Source organism: Choloepus didactylus, chromosome 3 (genome assembly GCF_015220235.1).
Source record: "Choloepus didactylus isolate mChoDid1 chromosome 3, mChoDid1.pri, whole genome shotgun sequence".
NCBI lineage: Eukaryota > Metazoa > Chordata > Mammalia > Pilosa > Megalonychidae > Choloepus > Choloepus didactylus.
This window is the reverse complement of record NC_051309.1, coordinates 13443655-13461579: the sequence shown is the minus strand read 5'-3', so window position 1 is coordinate 13461579 and position 17925 is coordinate 13443655. Positions and strand designations below refer to the sequence as shown.

Here is a 17925-nt window from a genome sequence, read left to right as displayed (position 1 = left end):
GAACTGCTGTGAGGCAGAAGGATTGTAGAACTGAAAAGTGTAAGGAAAAGGAGGCACTGAGTGAGGGGGAGAATTTAAATAAATAATAGGAGTGGGAGAGAAAATTCTGCCCAAAAACAAACAGAACAGATCAAGTTTCCCAGAAAAGGAACAGAGGAAAGGAAGTTTTCTCCCTGAAGTAAAACAATTGCACAAAAAGTACAATATTAAAAATTGTACCACATATCCAAGGCAAGAATCAGATGAAGAAAAGCTGAGAAAATCTAGAATAAGTTGGACCCATAGTCAAAGAAAAGCCTTAACAGGGAGCCAGTTCACAATAAAACCCTAGACAAGAAGAAGAAACTGCCCTTCAGAGTTAATTCATCAAAATAGTCAGATGTCCAGATATCAGCAAAAAATTACAAGCCATACTAAGAAAAGGGAAGATAAGGCTCAGTCAAGGGAACAAATTAAAATTCCAGAGGAGACACAGAATTGAGAATAACTAATCAATGAAGTTCAAACAAATCTCCTAAATCAATTCAAGGAGATGAAGGAAAATATGGCAAAAGAGCTAAAAGACATTAAGAAAACAATGTGTGAGCAGAAAAAACAATTTGAAAGTATACGAAGAAACAACATAAATTATAGGGTTGAAAGGCACAATAACAGAGGTTAAAAATACACTAGAGGCATACAGCAGATTTGAATAGGCAGAAGAAAGGATCAGCAAACTAAAAGACAGTACAATTGAAATCATACAAAAAGAAGAGCTAATAGAGAAAAGAATAGGAAAAAATGAGCAGTGTATCAGGGATTTGAGTGACAGCATAAAGCAGACAAACATATGCATCCTAGGTATCCCAGAAGGAGAAGAGAAGAGAAAAGGGGAAGAAAGAATATTTGAGAAAATAATGGCTGAAAATTTCCCCACTCTTATGAAAGACATTAATATACATACCCAAGAAGTTCAACATACTCCAAACAGGATAAATATTAATATACCTACTCTGAGACACATAATGATCAGAATGTCAAATGTCAAAGATTAAGAGAGAATTCTGAAAGAAGCAAGAGAAAAGTGATTCATCACATACAAGGGATCCTCAATAAGACTAAGTTCCAATTTCTCATCAGAGACCATGGAGACAAGAAGGCAGTGGTATGAGAAAAACTGCCAGCCAAAAATTCTTTATCCAGAAAAACTGTCCTTCAAAAATGTGAAAGAATTTTAAATATTCACAGATAAACTGAAACTGAGTTTGTCAATAAAAGAGCTACACTACAAGAATTACTAGAGGGAGTTATGCAAGTTAAAAGGAAATCAGGAAAGAGTGGCTTGGAGTAGTGTGAAGAAATGAAGATCTTCAGTAAAGGTAACTATAAGGGTAAATGCAAAACACAATAGTACCGTGTCCTCAATTTACAAATGTACTCTTATTCCTTTAAGAGTCGGAATACAATGGAACAAGAAAAAGGCATATTTCCTGATAATGGCCATGCAAATTAATAAAGTGGTAAAGTGGGACAAAAACAAGATAAAGAGGGGAAATGGAGGGATATGGAAGCAGAAAACATGTAGTTATTGAAGCTAAGTTAGTACCTTTACAAATTAGTAGGTTATAGATGGACATTATGTAACAAATCCAAGGGCAATGACAAAACAAGTTTTTTTTTTTTAATACAGAAACAGAAAGGAAAAAAAGGAAACAGTCAGATACATCACAACAGATCAACTATACAGAAAAAAGAGGTTGTAGTAAAGGAAAGAGAGCTTAAAAAAAAGATATGATATATAAAAAACAAAAGGAAAAATGGCTGAAGTAAGTACTGCATTTACAGCAATAACACTGAATGTTAATGGATTAAACTCCCCAATCAAAAGACATTGATTGGCAGAATGGACAAAACCATGATTTAATTAAATGTTTATAAGTGACCCACCTTGTATATAAGAGACACATTTTAGACACAGAGACATATATAGGCTGAAAGTGAAAGGATGAAAGAGATATTCCATGCAAATAGTAACTGAAAGAGAGCTGGAGTAGCTATACTAGTACCAGACAAAATAGACATTAGGTCAAAAGTTGTTATAAGAGACAAAGAAGGGCACTATATATTAATAAAAGGGGGAATCTGCCAGGAAGAAATAACAATCATAAATATTTATGCACCTAACCATTGTGTCCCAAAATACATGAGGCAAACACTGACAAAACTGAATGGAGAAATTGACACCTCTACAATAGTAGTTATACACTTCAATACACCACTCTACTCAAGAGATAGACCATCTAGACAGAAGATCAATAAGGCAACAGAGAACTTGAATAATATGATAAATGAACAACACTTAACAGACATATACAGAACATTTCACCCCAAAACAGCAGGACATAAATTCTTCTCAAGTGCACAGGGATCATTCCCCAGAAAAAAAACACACTTTGCATCCCCCAAAAATCTCAATAAGTTTAGACAGATTGAAATCATACAAAACAACTTCTCTGATCATAATGGAATGAAGCTGGATATCAATAATGAGTAGGAAAATGGAAAATCTACAAATATATGGAAGTTAACTAACACTCCCTTAAACAATCAGTGGGTCATAGAAAAAATTGCAAGCGAAATCAATAAATATCTAGAGGTAAATGAAAATGAAGACTCAACATATTGAAATTTATAGGATGCAGTGAATGCAGTGTTAAGAGGGAAACTTATTGCCCTAAATGCCTGTATTTAAAGAGAAGAAAGAGCAAAAATTGAGGACTTAACTGCCCACCTGAAGAAACTAGAAAAAGAATGATGAACTAACTCCAAAACAAACAGAAGGAAGACATAACAAAGATTAGAGCAGAAATAAATGAAATTGAGAACATGAAAACCATATAGAGAATCAACAAAACCAGAAGTCAGTTCTTTGAGAAAATCAATAAAACTGATGGACCCTTATCTAGGCTGACAAAGAAAAAAAGAAAAAGGATGCAAAAAAAATAAAATCAGAAATGGGAAGGGGTACATTACTACTGACCCCACAAAAAATAAAAAAGATGAGAAGATATAATGAACAACTGTATGCTAACAAACTAGACAACTTACTTGAAATGGACAAGTTCCTAGAAACACATTAATAACCAACATTGACTTGAGAAGAAATAGAAGATCTCAACAAACTAACCACAAGTAAAGAGATTGAATTGGTCATCAAATACCTCCCAAGTGCTCTTTCCGTGCCTAGCGCAACCATGGCTCGTGGTCCAAAGAAGCATTTGAAGCGTGTAGCAGCTCCAAAGCATTGGATGCTGAACAAACTGACTGGTGTGTTTGCTCCTCGTCCATCCACTGGTCCCCATAAGCTGAGAGAATGTCTCCCTCTCATCATCTTCTTAAGGAACAGACTTAAGTATGCCCTGACAGGAGATGAAGTAAAGAAAATCTGTATGCAGCGGTTCATAAAGATTGATGGCAAGGTCCGAACTGATATAACTTATCCTGCTGGTTTTATGGATGTCATCAGCATTGACAAAACTGGAGAGAATTTCCGTCTGGTTTATGATACCAAGGGTCGCTTTGCTGTTCATCGTATTACACCTGAGGAGGCCAAGTACAAGTTGTGCAAAGTGATGAAGATCTTTGTAGGCACAAAAGGAATCCCTCATCTGGTGACCCATGATGCCCGTACCATCCGCTACCCTGATCCCCTCATCAAGGTGAATGACACCATTCAAATTGATTTGGAGACGGGCAAGATTACCGATTTCATAAAGTTCGATACTGGTAATCTGTGTATGGTGACTGGAGGTGCTAATCTGGGAAGAATTGGTGTGATCACCAACAGAGAGAGGCATCCTGGCTCTTTTGATGTGGTTCATGTGAAAGATGCCAATGGCAACAGCTTTGCCACCTGGCTTTCCAACATTTTTGTTATTGGCAAAGGCAACAAGCCATGGATTTCTCTTCCCCGAGGAAAAGGTATCCACCTCACAATTGCTGAAGAGAGAGACAAGAGACTGGCTGCCAAACAGAGCAGTGGGTGAAATGATCTTTAGGTGAAATGGATGGAGAACTCTTTGTGGTTAATAATAAAGCATGATTAATTGCCTTCTGGGTGATTATTAACAAAAAAAAAAAAAAAAAAAAAAAACCTCCCAAGTAAGAAAAGTCCAGAACCAGACGGCTTCACATGTGAATTCTACCAAGCATTCAAAAAGGAATTAGTGCAAATCCTGCTCAAACTCTTCAAAAACTTGAAGAGGAGGGAAAACCTCCTACCTCATTCTATGAATCCAACACCACCTTAATACCAAAGCCAGACAAAGATACTACAAGAAAAGAAAATTACAGATCAATCTCTCTAATGCACATAAATGCAAAAATCCTCAACAAAATACTTGCAAATCGAGTCCAGAAGCACATTAAGAGTTATACACCATGACCAAGTGGGTTTTTTTCCAGGTATGCAAGGGTGATTCAACACTAGAAAATCAATTAATGTAATACATCACATAAACAAATCAAAGGGGAAAAATCACATGATCATCTCAATTGATGCAGAAAAGGCATTTGGCAAAATTCAGCATCCTTTCTTGGTGAAAACATTTCAAAGGATAGAAATAGAAGGATACTTCCTCAACATGATAAAAGGAATATGTGAAAAACCCACAGCTAACATCACACTCAATGGGGAAAGACTGAAAGCTTTCCCTCTAAGATCTGAAAGAAGAAAAGTATGCCCATTGTCATGATTATTATTCAACATTGTGCTAGAAGTTCTAGCTAGAGCAATTAGGCAAGAAAAAGAAATAAAAGTCATCCAAATTGAAAAGAAAGAAGTAAAACTTTCACTGTTTGCAGATGACACGATAATACATGTGGAAAATCTCAAAAAATCTATAGCAAAGCTACTAGCACTAGTAACTGAATTCATCAAAGTAGCCAGATACAAAAATCAGTAGTGTTTATATACACTAATAATGATCAATCTGAAGAGGAAATCAACAAAAAATTCCATTAACAATAGCAACCAAAAGAATCAAATATTTAGGAATAAATTTAGCCAAGGACATAAAAAATCTATACACAGAAAACTATAAAACATTGCTAAAAGATATCAAATTAGACCTAAATAAATGGAAGGACATACTGTCTTCATGGATTGGAATACTAAACATACATAAGATGTCAATTCTACCCAAAATGATTTGTAGATTCAATGCAATACCAAAGTTCAAACAACTTACTTTGCACAAATAGAAAAATCAATAATCAAATTTATCTGGAAAGGCAGGGTGCCCTGAATAGCAAAAAGCATCTTGAAAAAGAAAAATGAATTTGGAAGTCTCACACCACCTGACTTTAAAACATATTACAAAACTACAGTGGTCAAAACAGCATGGTACTGGCATAAAGATAGAAATACTGACCAACAGAATTGAATTGAGATCTCAGATATAGATCCTCTCATCTATAGCCAATTGATTTTTGAAAGGTGTCCAAGTCCACTCAACTGGGACAGAACAGCCTACTCAACAAATGGTGCTTGGAGGACCGGATATCCATATCCAAAAGAATTAAAGAGGACCCCTATCTCACACCATATGCAAAAATTAACTTGAAATGTATCAAAGACCTAAACATTAGCGCTAAGACCATAAAACTCTTAAAAGAAAATGAAGAGAATATCTTAAAGATCTTGTGGCAGGAGGTGATTTCTTAGACCTTACACCCAAAGTGCAAGCAATAAAAGAAGAAATACAATAAATGTGTTCTCCTCAAAAATGAACACTTTGGGGCATCAAAGGACTTTTCCAGGAAAGTAAAAATGTGGCCTACAAAATGGGAGACAATATTTGGAAACCGCGTATCAGATAAAGGTTTAAAATCCAGAATATATAAAGAGCTCCTACAACCCAACAACAAAATGACAAACAATCCAATTTAAAAATGGACAAAAGACATGGACAGACACTTTTCTGAAGAGGAAATACAAATGGCTGAAAACATATAAAAAAATGCTCAACTTCACTGGCTATTAGGGAAATGCAAACCAAAACCACAATGAGATATCATCTCACACCTACCAGAATGGCCATTACCCAAAAAACAGAAAAGTACAAGTGCTGGAGAGGATGTGGAGAAAGAGGCACACTTATTCATTGTTGGTGGGAATGTAGAATGGTGCAACCACTCTGGAAGACAGTGTGGAGGTTCCTCGGGAAGCTAAGTATAAAATTTGCAATATGACCCAGCTATTCCATTGCTAGGTATATACTCAAAGGAACTGAAAGTTAAGACACAAACAGACATTTGTAAACCGATGTTTATTGTGGCATTATTCGTGATTGCCAAGAGATGGAAGCAGCCCAAATGTCCATCAACAGACAAGTGGATAGACAAGCTGTGGCACATACACATAATGGAATATTATGCAGCTGTAAGACAGAACAAAGACATGGAACATATAACAACATGGATGAACCTTGAGGACATTATGTTGAGTGAAGTTAGCCAGAAACAAAAGGACAAATACTGTATGGTCTCACTAACATGAATTAACATTAATGAGCAAACTTTGAGAGTTAAAAACTGATAACACAGGCCACAAGGAGACTGAAAGAGGGTAGAGATCAGGCATTTGATCTCTGAAGGACTACAGAATGTTCAGCAGGATTGATTATATAGATCCGGAAACACACAGCATAATACTGTGTGATGGTAGCACAATATTTTAAGTACACTGAACAAAGATGTCTGTGAGTAAAGCTGAAAGAGGTGGGATAGGGGAATGTATGATACCAGAGATAAAGATAGACGATAAAGACTGGGACTACATAACTTGGCAAAAACTGGAGTGGCCAATGACTGTTACTAAATGTACAAATATAAAAATATTTACATGTGGGAGAACAAATGAATGTCAACCATGCAGAGTATTGAAATAGGGATGGTATTTGGGAAAAAAACATAAAGCAAACCAGAGTCTATGGTCAACAGTAACATTGTAATATGCTTTCATCAAATGTAACAAAGGCAATATACCAAAGCTAATTGTGTATGAAAGAGGGATATAAGGGAGGGATATGGGATTCTTGGTAGTGGTGGTGTTTTTCGTCCTTACTGCTATATTGTATTGTATGACATTTTATTTTTCTTTTTATTCTTTTTTATTATTTGCTAAAAAAAAACTTTTTCATAGTAATCAATATGTTCAAGTGCTGACTGTGGTGATAAATGTACAACTATATGATGATACCATGAACAACTGACTGCACACTATGGATAATTGTATGGTATATAAATATATCTCTATAAAATTGTAAGAAAAAAATATAAGTATGGGTAAAAGTGCTGGAGAAAACATGGAGAGAGGGATGTACCTAGTTACTGTTGATGAGGAGGCAGAATTGTGTAGCCTTTCTAGAGGTCAGTGTGGTGGCTCCAAAACTAAGTATGTGGGGCCACAACGTCCTGCAACCTCATTATGGGGTATGTACTTGGAAGATCCAAGACCAGAGACATGAATGGACATTTGCACAATGGTGTTTATGGAGGCAGTATTCATGGTTTGCAATGGGTGGAGGTGGCCTAAGGGTACACCAGCTGAGGAACAGAATGGTGAACTGTGGTGTATGCATACAATGGAATATTGAGCAACTATGAGGAGTGAAGCTGTGAGACATGCAGTGAAGTGAATGGATCCTGTAGACAGCATTTTGAGTGAAATATGCCAGAAACCAAGGCAAACACTGTAATGCCTCACTAATATGGACTAACTACAATGTGTAAACTCAGAATTGAATCTTAGATCACAGTCTAACAGGGGAATTTTTATTGTAATGGTCCCTAGACTGTGAGCTCTTACAGCAGTCAAATCTATTCCTGAATTGTAATGGCTATCTCCAAACTCTGAGATGCTGACCCCTTTGTGTATAAACTGATTGATCTCTGGAACATTGGGTATCTGTGTGACACCTGAAACTCAGAGCTAGAGTTAGGCAGATATGAATGTCAGTATTAGCACATACAGCAACTGTTTAAAAAAAAAAAAAGCTGAAAAAGAGCCCAGACTTCAATTAGAGATACGAATGATGCAGACCTGGTTAAGCCTAGGGCAAATAGGGCCAAAGGGTAAAGGTTGAAATTGACTGTGTGTTAAAACTTCAACTTCCATGTAAGTCCAAGGGAAGAGATGTTTATTTGTTGCAGGATCTGTATTTTCTAAGCAATATAACTTCTACAGTCAGTTTGTTCAAACACCACAATTACATGGCACTTTCAATAGGAAGTGAGATATAGTAGCTTTGTATAGGTTAGAGTGAAATAGCAACACATCCCAAAGTAATTTGGGCAGAGAATAAAAATATATATGCAGGGCACCCCTGAGGAGCTGGGGGAAAGTACAGAAGTGTTGGACTTCCTCGTCTGGACTGTTTCTGATGTTCTCACAAACATTGAGGACTGACGGCTTGGTATGCTGGGCCCTCTATCTTGGGGCCTGCCCTCATGAAGCTTGTTATAGCAAAGGAGAGGCCAAACCTGCTGTGATGGTTAGGTTCATGTGTCAGCTTGGCCAGGTGATGGTACCCAGCTGTCTGGTCAAGCAAGCACTGGCCTAACAATTGCTGTGAGGACGTTTGTGGCTCGTTAATAAACCAACAGCCTGGTTTATTAAGTCATCAGTCAATTGACTGCAGCTGTGACTGATGACGCACCAAAGGGCGTGTCTTCTACAATGAGAGAATGCAATTGGCTGGATTTAATCCAATTAATCAGTTGAAGACTTTTAAGTGAGACAGATAGAGGACCTTCACTTCTTCTTCGGTTGCCCAGTGAAGCATTTCCTGAGGAGTTCGTCGAAGTTGCAGGTTTATTTCCTGAGGAGTTCATCAGACACGTTCGTCAAAGATCCCAGTTTACTTCCTGAGGAGTTTGTCAAAGTTGCCAGTTCGTTTCCTGAGGAGTTCATCGGACATCTTCCTTGGAGTTGACAGTTTGCTGACTGCCCTACCGAATTTGGACTTGTGCATACCCACAGTTGCGTGAGTCACTTTTATAAATTTTATAGTCATAGATGCCTCTCATTGATTCTGTTTCCCTAGAGAACCCTAGCCAATACACCTGCTTATAATTGTGCCTAAGAGTCTCCCCCTGAGTGCCTCTTTGTTGCTCAGATGTGGCCCTCTCTCTCTAGCTAAGCCATCTCTGCAGGTGATCTCACTGCCCTCCCCCCTATGTGGGACCTGACTCCCAGGGGTGTAAATCTCCATGGCAAGGCAGGATATGACTCCCGGGGATGAATCTGGACCCAGCATTGTGGGATTGAGAACATCGTCTTGACCAAAAGGGGGATGCGAAATGAAATGAAATAAAGTTTCAATGGCTGAGAGATTTCAAATGGAGTTGAGAGGTCACTCTGGTGGACATTCTTACGCACTATATAAATAACCCTCTTTAGGTTTTAATGTATTGGAATAACTAGAACTAAATACCTGAAACTATCAAACTACAACCCAGTAGCCTTGACTCTTGAAGACGAGTGTATAACAATGTAGCTTACAAGGGGCGACAGTGTGATTGTGAAAACCTTGTGGATCTCACTCCCTTTATCCAGTGTATGGATGGATGAGTAGAAAAATGGGGACAAAAACTAAATGAAATATAGGGTGGGATGGGGGGGAAGATTTGAGTGTTCTTTTTTACTTTTATTTTTTATTTTTATTCTGATTCTTTCTGGTGTAAGAAAAATGTTCAAAAATAAATTGGGGTGATAAATACATAACTATATGATGGCACTGTGGACAGTTGATTATACACCATGGATGATTGTATGGTATGTGAATATATCTCAATAAAACTGAATTTAATTTGAAAAAAAGACATGGATAGACTCTTTTCTAAAGAGGAAATACAAATGGCTCAAAAGCCTATGAAAAGATGCTCCCCTTCACTAGCTATTAGGGAAATGCAATCAATACCACAGTGAGATACCATCTCACACCTACTAGAATGGCGATTATCAAAAAAAACAGAAAACTGTAGGTGCTGGAGAGGATGTAGAGAAAGAGGTACACTTATTCACTGTTGGTGGGAATGTAGAATGGTGCAGCCACTCTGGAAGGCAGTGAGGTTTTTCCTCAGGAAACTAAGTATAGAATTGCCATACGATCCAGCAATTCCATTACTAAGTATATATTTGAAAGAACTCAAAGTAGGGACACAAACAGACGTCTATACTCTCGTTTATAGCAGCATTATTCACGATTGCCAATTGATGGAAACAGCCCAAATGTCCATCAACTGACAAGTGGTTTAAAAAAAACAAAACTGTGATATACACTTACAATGGAATATTACGCAGCTGTAAGATGGAATAGAGTCATGACGCATGCATGCAACAACATGGATGAAACTTGAGGACATTATGTTGAGTGAAATAAGCCAGAAACAAGAGGACAAACACTGTATGGTCTCACTAATAAGAACTAACTATAATGAGTAAACTCTGAGAGTTAAATTTGAGAATACAGGTTATCAGGAGATAGAAAGAGTGTAGAGACTGGCCATTAGTGCTTAAGGAGTTTGGAATATTCAACAAGACTGATTGTAAAGGTTCAGAAATGTATAGCTCAACACTGTGTGATGGTAGCACAATATTATAAGCATAATGAACAAATCTGAGTGTGACTATGTTTCAATGAGGAAGGCTAGGGGCATGTATGGCACCAGAAGGAAAGATAAGGGTTAAAAACTGGTACTCTATACTTAGGAAAACAGAGTGGTCAATGATGGCAGTTAAGTGTACAAATGTAAGAAAGTTTTTACATGAACGAGAACAAATGTATGCCAGGATTACAGGTGTTAAAATGATATGGTATTGGGGAAAAATATAATTAATGCAAACTAGGGTCTATAGTAACAGTAACATTGTTATATTTTTTTCATTAATTGTAGCAAAGGCAATATACCAAAGCTAAATGTCAATAGGAGGGGGATATAAGGGAAGGGTATGTTTTTTTTTTCTTTTCTTTTCTTCTTTATTTCAGAAGTAATGGAAATGTTCTCATACAGACTGTGGTGTAGAATGCCTAACTATGTGATTATACCAGGAGCCATTGACTGTATACTTAGGATGGATTGTATGTTGCGTGACTAAAACTGTTTAAAAAAATAAACAGAAAACTACAAGTGCTAGAGAAAATGTGGAGAAAGAGGTATACCTATTCACCATTGATAGGGAAGTAAAATCATGCAGCCTCTCTCAGAGAAAACTCTGAGACTTAAATTCAACAGCACAATTTAGCAGGGGATAGAAAGTGTGCAGAAACTGGGTGATTGATGATTAAGGAGTACAGAATGTTCAATAAGCCTCATTGTCTAGGTTCAGAAATGAATAGCACAATAGTGCATGATGGTAACACAATACTATAAGTGTAATTAAATTAACAAAGTGGAGTGTGAGTAGGGTTCAAAAAGGAATGCTAGAGTAGTGTATGTCACCAGAAGGAAAGCTGGAGGATAAAGACTGGGACTGTACAACATAGCGAAACCCAGAGTAGACAATGATGGTGGTTAACAGTATAAATATGAGACTTCTTACATGAACTAGAACAAATACACATCACTATTACAAGGTGCTAATAATAGGGAGTTATATGGGGAAAATGCAATTAATATAAACTAAGGTCTATGTTAACAGTAATATTGTAATATTGTTTCATTAATTGTAACAAAGGCACGATACCAAAGCTAGATGCCAATAATAGGAGGAAAATGGGGTGTGGGACATTTTTCCTTTGGAAGAAATGGAAAAGTTCTCATATTGATTGTAGTGGTAAATGCATAACTATGTGATTATACCATGAGCCATTGATTGTATGCTTAGGATGGACTGTATAGTGTATGAACAAAATTGTTTTTAAAAATTACATTCAACACTATTATGACCTCCCTTCTTGTTATCAGGATCTTTCACTACACTTACATTGAATGTTGTGGGAATCATAAATTAATAAATTACACACTAATTCCTAACTCAAAGCAAAAAAAAAGTATGCTCAGTTGTATGTATACACTTGAAGGACTTAGATGGATATGTCCACCTGTAAACTGCTTGTGATTCTGGATGACTTTTGCATTCTTTGCTTCTTGTGTTTTTCAGTTTTCTATATTGCACAATTAACTTAAAAGTTTGGAAAAAAGTTATTAAAAAAAAAAAAGGAATGAGTTACAGATCCATGCTACAACATAGATGAACCTTGAAAACATCCTAAGTGAAAAAAGCTGGTTATGAATGACTACATATAGTATGATTTCATTCATAAGAAAATGTACAGAATGGATAAATCTATAGAAACAGAAAGTAGATGTAGAGGTTGCCTAAGGCAGGGGTATTTGGGAGGAGAGAAGAATAGAAGTAACCACAAATGAATACAGGGTTTCTTTTGGGGTGATGAAAAAGTTTTGGAAATAGATATGATGGTTGCACAACTTTGTAAATGTACTAAAAATCACCAAATTGTGTACTTTAAATGGGTGAGTAATATGGTACATAGATTATAGCTCAATAAAGCTGTTATTAAAATATAAAAATAAACTTATTTTTTAGAAGAAATGTAGGGAAGAATCTTCTGTATCTTCTGTAAGGCAATGGTTTCTTAGACTTTACACTCACAACACAAGCAACAAAAGAAAAGATTGATAAATGGGACCTCATCAAAATAAAAATCTTTTGTTCCTCAAGGGACTTTATCATGAAAGTGAAAAGCAACCTACTCAATGGGAGAAAATATTTGGAAACCACATATCCAACAAAGGTTTAATATCCAGAATATATAAAGAAATCCTACAACTCAACAATAAAAAGAAAAACAACACAATTTAAAAATGAGCAAAAGACATGAATTGACATTTCTCCAAAGAGGATATTCAGATGGCTAAAAGCACATGAAAAGATGCCCAACATCTTTAGACATTAGGAAAATGCAAATCAAAGCCACAATGAGATACCATTTTGCACCTACTAGAATAGCTACTGCTGGAAAAAAAACAGAAGATTACCAATGTTGGAGAGGATGTGGAGCGATAGGAATGCTCATTCGTTGCTGATGGGAATGTAAAATGGAGCAGCTGCTTAGGAAGACAATTTGGTGGTTCCTCAGAAAGCTAAGAATAGAATTACCATATGACCCAGCAATCCCTCTACTAGGTGTATACCCAAAAGAATTGAAATCAGGCACTCAAACAGATATTTGCATACTGATATTCATAGTGGCATTATTCACAATTGCCAAAAGATGGAAGCAACCCAAGTGTCCATCAAACAATGAATGGATAAACAAACTGTGCTATATACATAAAATGGAATATTATTCAGTCATAAAAAGAATAAAGTTCTGATACATGCAACAACATGGATGAACCTTGAAGATATCTTGCTGAGTCAAGTGAGAAACAAAAGGGCAAATATTGTATGATCACAATGATATGAATAATTTGAATAACTAAACTCAGAAATACAATGTAGAATAATGGTTACCAGAATCTGGGTTGGGTAGAGAGAATGGAGAGCTAATGCTTAATTTGTACAGATTTCTATTTAGGTTGGTTGTAAAGTTTTGTATATGCATGGTTGTGATGGTAGCACATTATTGTGAGTGTAATTAACAGCAATGAATTATATATGTGAATGATGTTAAAAGAGGAAGTTTTGGGTTGTATATATGTTACTAGAATAAAAATTAAAAGATAAAACACATAGGACTATATCACACCATGAACCCTATTATAAATGATGAACTGTAGTTGATAGTACAAGTACAAAAATGTTCTCTCATGAATTATAATAAATGTACCACATTAATAAAAGGTGTTAATAATAGGATGCCATATGGGGAAAAAATATAACTAATGTAAAGTATGGACTATGGTTAAAACTACAATTTTAATATTCTTATATCAGTTGTAACAAAGATACCACACTAAGGCAAAGTGTTAACAATAGGGTTATATGGGAATGCTGTAATATTTACATGATTTTTCTGTAAACCTACAACTTGTCTAATTAAAAACAAAATAAAATCTGTATCTATGCTGGTTTGGATATATTATGTCCCCCAGAAAAAGCCATATTCTTTGACGCAATCTTGTGGGTGGCAGATTGATTAATCTTTTTGATTAGGGTGTGACCTCTTGATTGGATGTTTCTATGGAGATGTGACCCACCCAACTGTGGGTAATACCTTTGATCAGATTATTTCCATGGAGATATGGACCCTGCCCATTTAGGGTGGGTCTTGATTTAATCACTGGAGTCCTATAAAAGAAAACAGAAGGCCCTCAGAGCAGGTGAGAGTGACATTTTGGAGAGCAGCTAAGAGAGACATTTTGGAGATGGCTGTTGAAAGCAGACTTTCACTGATGCTTTGGAGATGCTAGCCCAGAGTTTGCTCTGGAGAAGCTAAGAGAGGACAAAACACCCCAAGAGCAACGTTTTGAAGCATGCACAGAATCTGAGAGAGATGCTGGAACACAACCCAGGATCAGCAGATGCCAGCCACATGCCTTCCCAGCTAACAGAGGTTTTACAAACACCATTGGCCTTCCTTTGGTGAAGGTATACTTGGGTTGATGCCTTCATTTGGACATTTTCATGGCCTTCAGACTGTAACTTTGTAAGTAAATAAACCCCCTTTATAAAAGGGTTTCTGGTATTTTGCATAATGGTAGCATTAGCAAACCAGAACAGTATCCTTTCCATGCTCATTGTTATTTTAAGTTATCTATGTGGTACACCAAGGAAGAATGAGGACAAGAGCTAACTGAGTGAACAGATGTGGTTTTAGTAAGAGCATAATTCTTTACCTTATAACAGGGATGCCCAGTTTAAAAAATATTTTCATGAGCATTGATTCACTCTAGAAAAAACTCTTGCAAGAAAAATATAGTTATGCTCATTTTAAAGAAGGGGAAGCTAAGGCTCAGAGAGAGCAAGAAATAAACACCAAGGTAAAACAGCTAGTTAAAGTGGTCTGATGTTGAAGCCCTTGCTCTTTCTACTACACCTGGCTACCATTTGATTTGTTTTTTGTGAAATAAAACAGCAAAACCTTAAATAGATTCACAAAATGTGGTCAACTGATTTTTCACAAAATTGCCAAAGCAATTCATTGGAGAAAAGAGAATTTTCAAGAAATGGTGCTGGAGCAATTGGACATCTACAGGGAAAAAAAATAAAATGAACCTTGACTTAGGTCTCATACCTTATTTAAAAATTAACTCAAAATGGATCTCTGTCTTAAATGTGATATATAAAATTATATAGAAGAAAACCCCTGAGAGTTTTTAGTCTTGACACCAAAAGCACAATCATAAACGGAAAAACTGATAAATTGGACCTCATCAAAGTTAAAAACTTCTGCTTTGTAAAAGACTCTGTTTCTGTTAAAAGGATGAAAAGACAAGTTATAGAATAGAAAAAAAATATCTGCAAATCAAATATCTAACCAAGGACTAGTATGTAAAGTATACAAAGAACTTTCAAAACTCAACAGGAAAAAAAAAACTCAATTAGAAAATAGGCAAGAGACATGAGGAAACATGTCACTGAAGAAAACATAGAGGTGGCAAATAAGCTCATGAAAAGATGTTCAACATCATTAGCCATTAGGGAAATGCAAATTAAAACCACAAGATATTACTACACATCTATCAGAATGGCTAAAATAAAAACAGTGACACCATCAAATGCTGACAAGTATACAGAAAAACTGTATATTGGCTCCTGATCACTCATGCATAGCTGATGAGAATGTAAAATGGTACAGCTGTTCTGGAAAACAGTTTTATAGTTCCTTAAAAAAAAAAAACCAACATTGCAACTACCATACAACACAGCAATTGCACTCCTGGGCATCTATCCCAGAGAAATGGAGGCTTATGTTCAGGCAAAAAATTGTACACAAATATTTATAGCAGTTTTATCCATAGTAGCCAAAAACTGAAAAAAAAAAAAAACCTAAATATTCTTCAATGAGTGAGTGGTTAAACAAACCATGGCCCATCCTACCATGGAATACTAACCAGAAATAAAAAGGAATGAACTATTGTTACAAGCAGCAACCTGTATGAATCTCCACAGAATTATGCTGAGTGAAAAAGGCCATAACCAAAAGGTTGGGTACTTTATGGTTTCATTTATATAACATTCCTGAAATGACAAACTTATAGAACTGGAAAACACTAGTAGCTGTCAGAAGTTAAGGAAGGAATTAGGTTGATTATAAAAGGAGAACATGAGGAATCCTTGTGATAATGGGATATTCTGTATCCTGACTGAAACATTATCAATAGTTGTGATACTGTACCATAGTTTTGCAAGATGTTGCCATTGGGGAAAACTGGATAAATGGTACCCAGATGTCTCCCATAAATTTGTTTCAGCTATATGTGAATCTACCATTATCTTAAAATAAAATGTTTAATTAAAAAAATCAAACTGGGAGAAAGAACAGAAAAATGGAATAGCACTAAGAAATATGTCAAAGAGTCTCGATTAACAATGACATAGACCTCTTCTTGTCTCCTATTTTATACCGAATTAATTTTCTCTAAATCAAACATCTGGGTGAAACAACAGGCATGTAAAGAATGTCATGCCTTTACATCTGCTGTTTCCTCTGCCAGGTTGCATCTTTGCCCACTGTCCTCCCAGTAAACTTCACCTTGTGATTAAGAACACAGTTCATGTCCCCACTATAACACACCCACACACATCCCAGGCATGGTGAGTCATTTGCTAATTTGGGCTGGCATTCCATCTTCTATATACTTCTTGCTAGCCTATCACCTGTTCATGCTATTTTGAAATTATTTCTCTTTGTTCTGCTACACTGGGAATTTCTCACTTGTCCCGTGAGAGAGTTTGGAGCATCAACTAGCACAATGTCTTTAAAGAGTCAACAGCTGTGCCTTAGATGATGTGGCACGTTGCCCAGCTCCCCATTTGGCACGGGACATGCATTCCCCCAGGTGTTGGGAGTATTAGCTCCTGATGGCTCACAGCTGAGTCTTTTTACAGCCCCTTCTCAGGGGCAGCCCACATCACTGACTTGGAGATGCAAGGATACAGAGGCCTAGCCTCTTGCTCCAATGTGGACAATTCTGAGGGACTATCCCTCAGGGCTCCCCACGGAATCATCTGAGACCTCTATTCCAAGTGCCTCAATCTCACTCCCTAACAAGTGTTGCTACCAAAAATACTGCTTAGTAAACTCCCTATGCATAAATCCCAAACTAAGACAGTTAGTGCTGACAGTGGTCTGCAGAAGAATGCTATAAAATGGGATTTTGGAGCTGCATCCCCTGCCAGCTAGTTGACAACGAGAACTCCATCACGGTAAGCCCCCAGCATATTGTGACTGCAATTATTAAAGTTTTCACTGATAGAGAAATGAATGGTATGCTGGTGAAAGGGAACAAACTGGCAGGGACAATTATTTCAACTGCTGCAGATGTTTGGGAAGAGCAATAATTACAAGGACTATCAAATTGGATGGCTTTTGCTGGGGGGTTCTATGCATTGGAGAAATATAATGAAAGGTTGATGATAATTAGGAACAAATTGAAGGCAGAGGGTAAAACCCAGGCAAACTTTGCAACCCATAAACTCACTCCTCATCTTCTGCAGTCAGGAGACAGAAAATAAGTAAGAATCAGACCCAGGAATTCTGAATAGGAGTAATGGAAGTATCTATCTTCCAGAAAAGATAGAGTTCTCAAACTTGGCAGGTCTGCTCTGCTAAGTCAGAGCCCTGATTGAAAAGGAGTGGACCCCTGAGATGTAGGATTGAGACTTTGTTGTCAATGAACTCAAAAATATAGATTCCCCTTCTGAGCCTGAAAAAAGTGGCCCACTCCTCTGTTTAAGGCTAGTGCTCCTCC

The 17925-nt window shown here is 36.7% G+C and overlaps 1 protein-coding gene across 1 annotated transcript; it reads left to right on the top strand.

Moving 5' to 3' along the window:
- Nucleotides 1-3213: 3213 nt before the first annotated feature.
- On the top strand, nucleotides 3214-4107 carry LOC119528547 (40S ribosomal protein S4, X isoform-like). The gene has a single exon (XM_037828901.1). The coding sequence runs from the start codon at nucleotides 3234-3236 to the stop codon at nucleotides 4023-4025; it is 792 nt and encodes a 263-aa protein (XP_037684829.1). The 5' UTR covers nucleotides 3214-3233; the 3' UTR covers nucleotides 4026-4107.
- Nucleotides 4108-17925: the final 13818 nt, after the last annotated feature.

What these genes read in the sequence shown, in the direction of transcription:
- LOC119528547 (XM_037828901.1), top strand. Translation starts at nt 3,234, where the DNA reads ATGGCTCGTGGTCCAAAGAAGCATTTGAAGCGTGTAGCAGCTCCAAAG.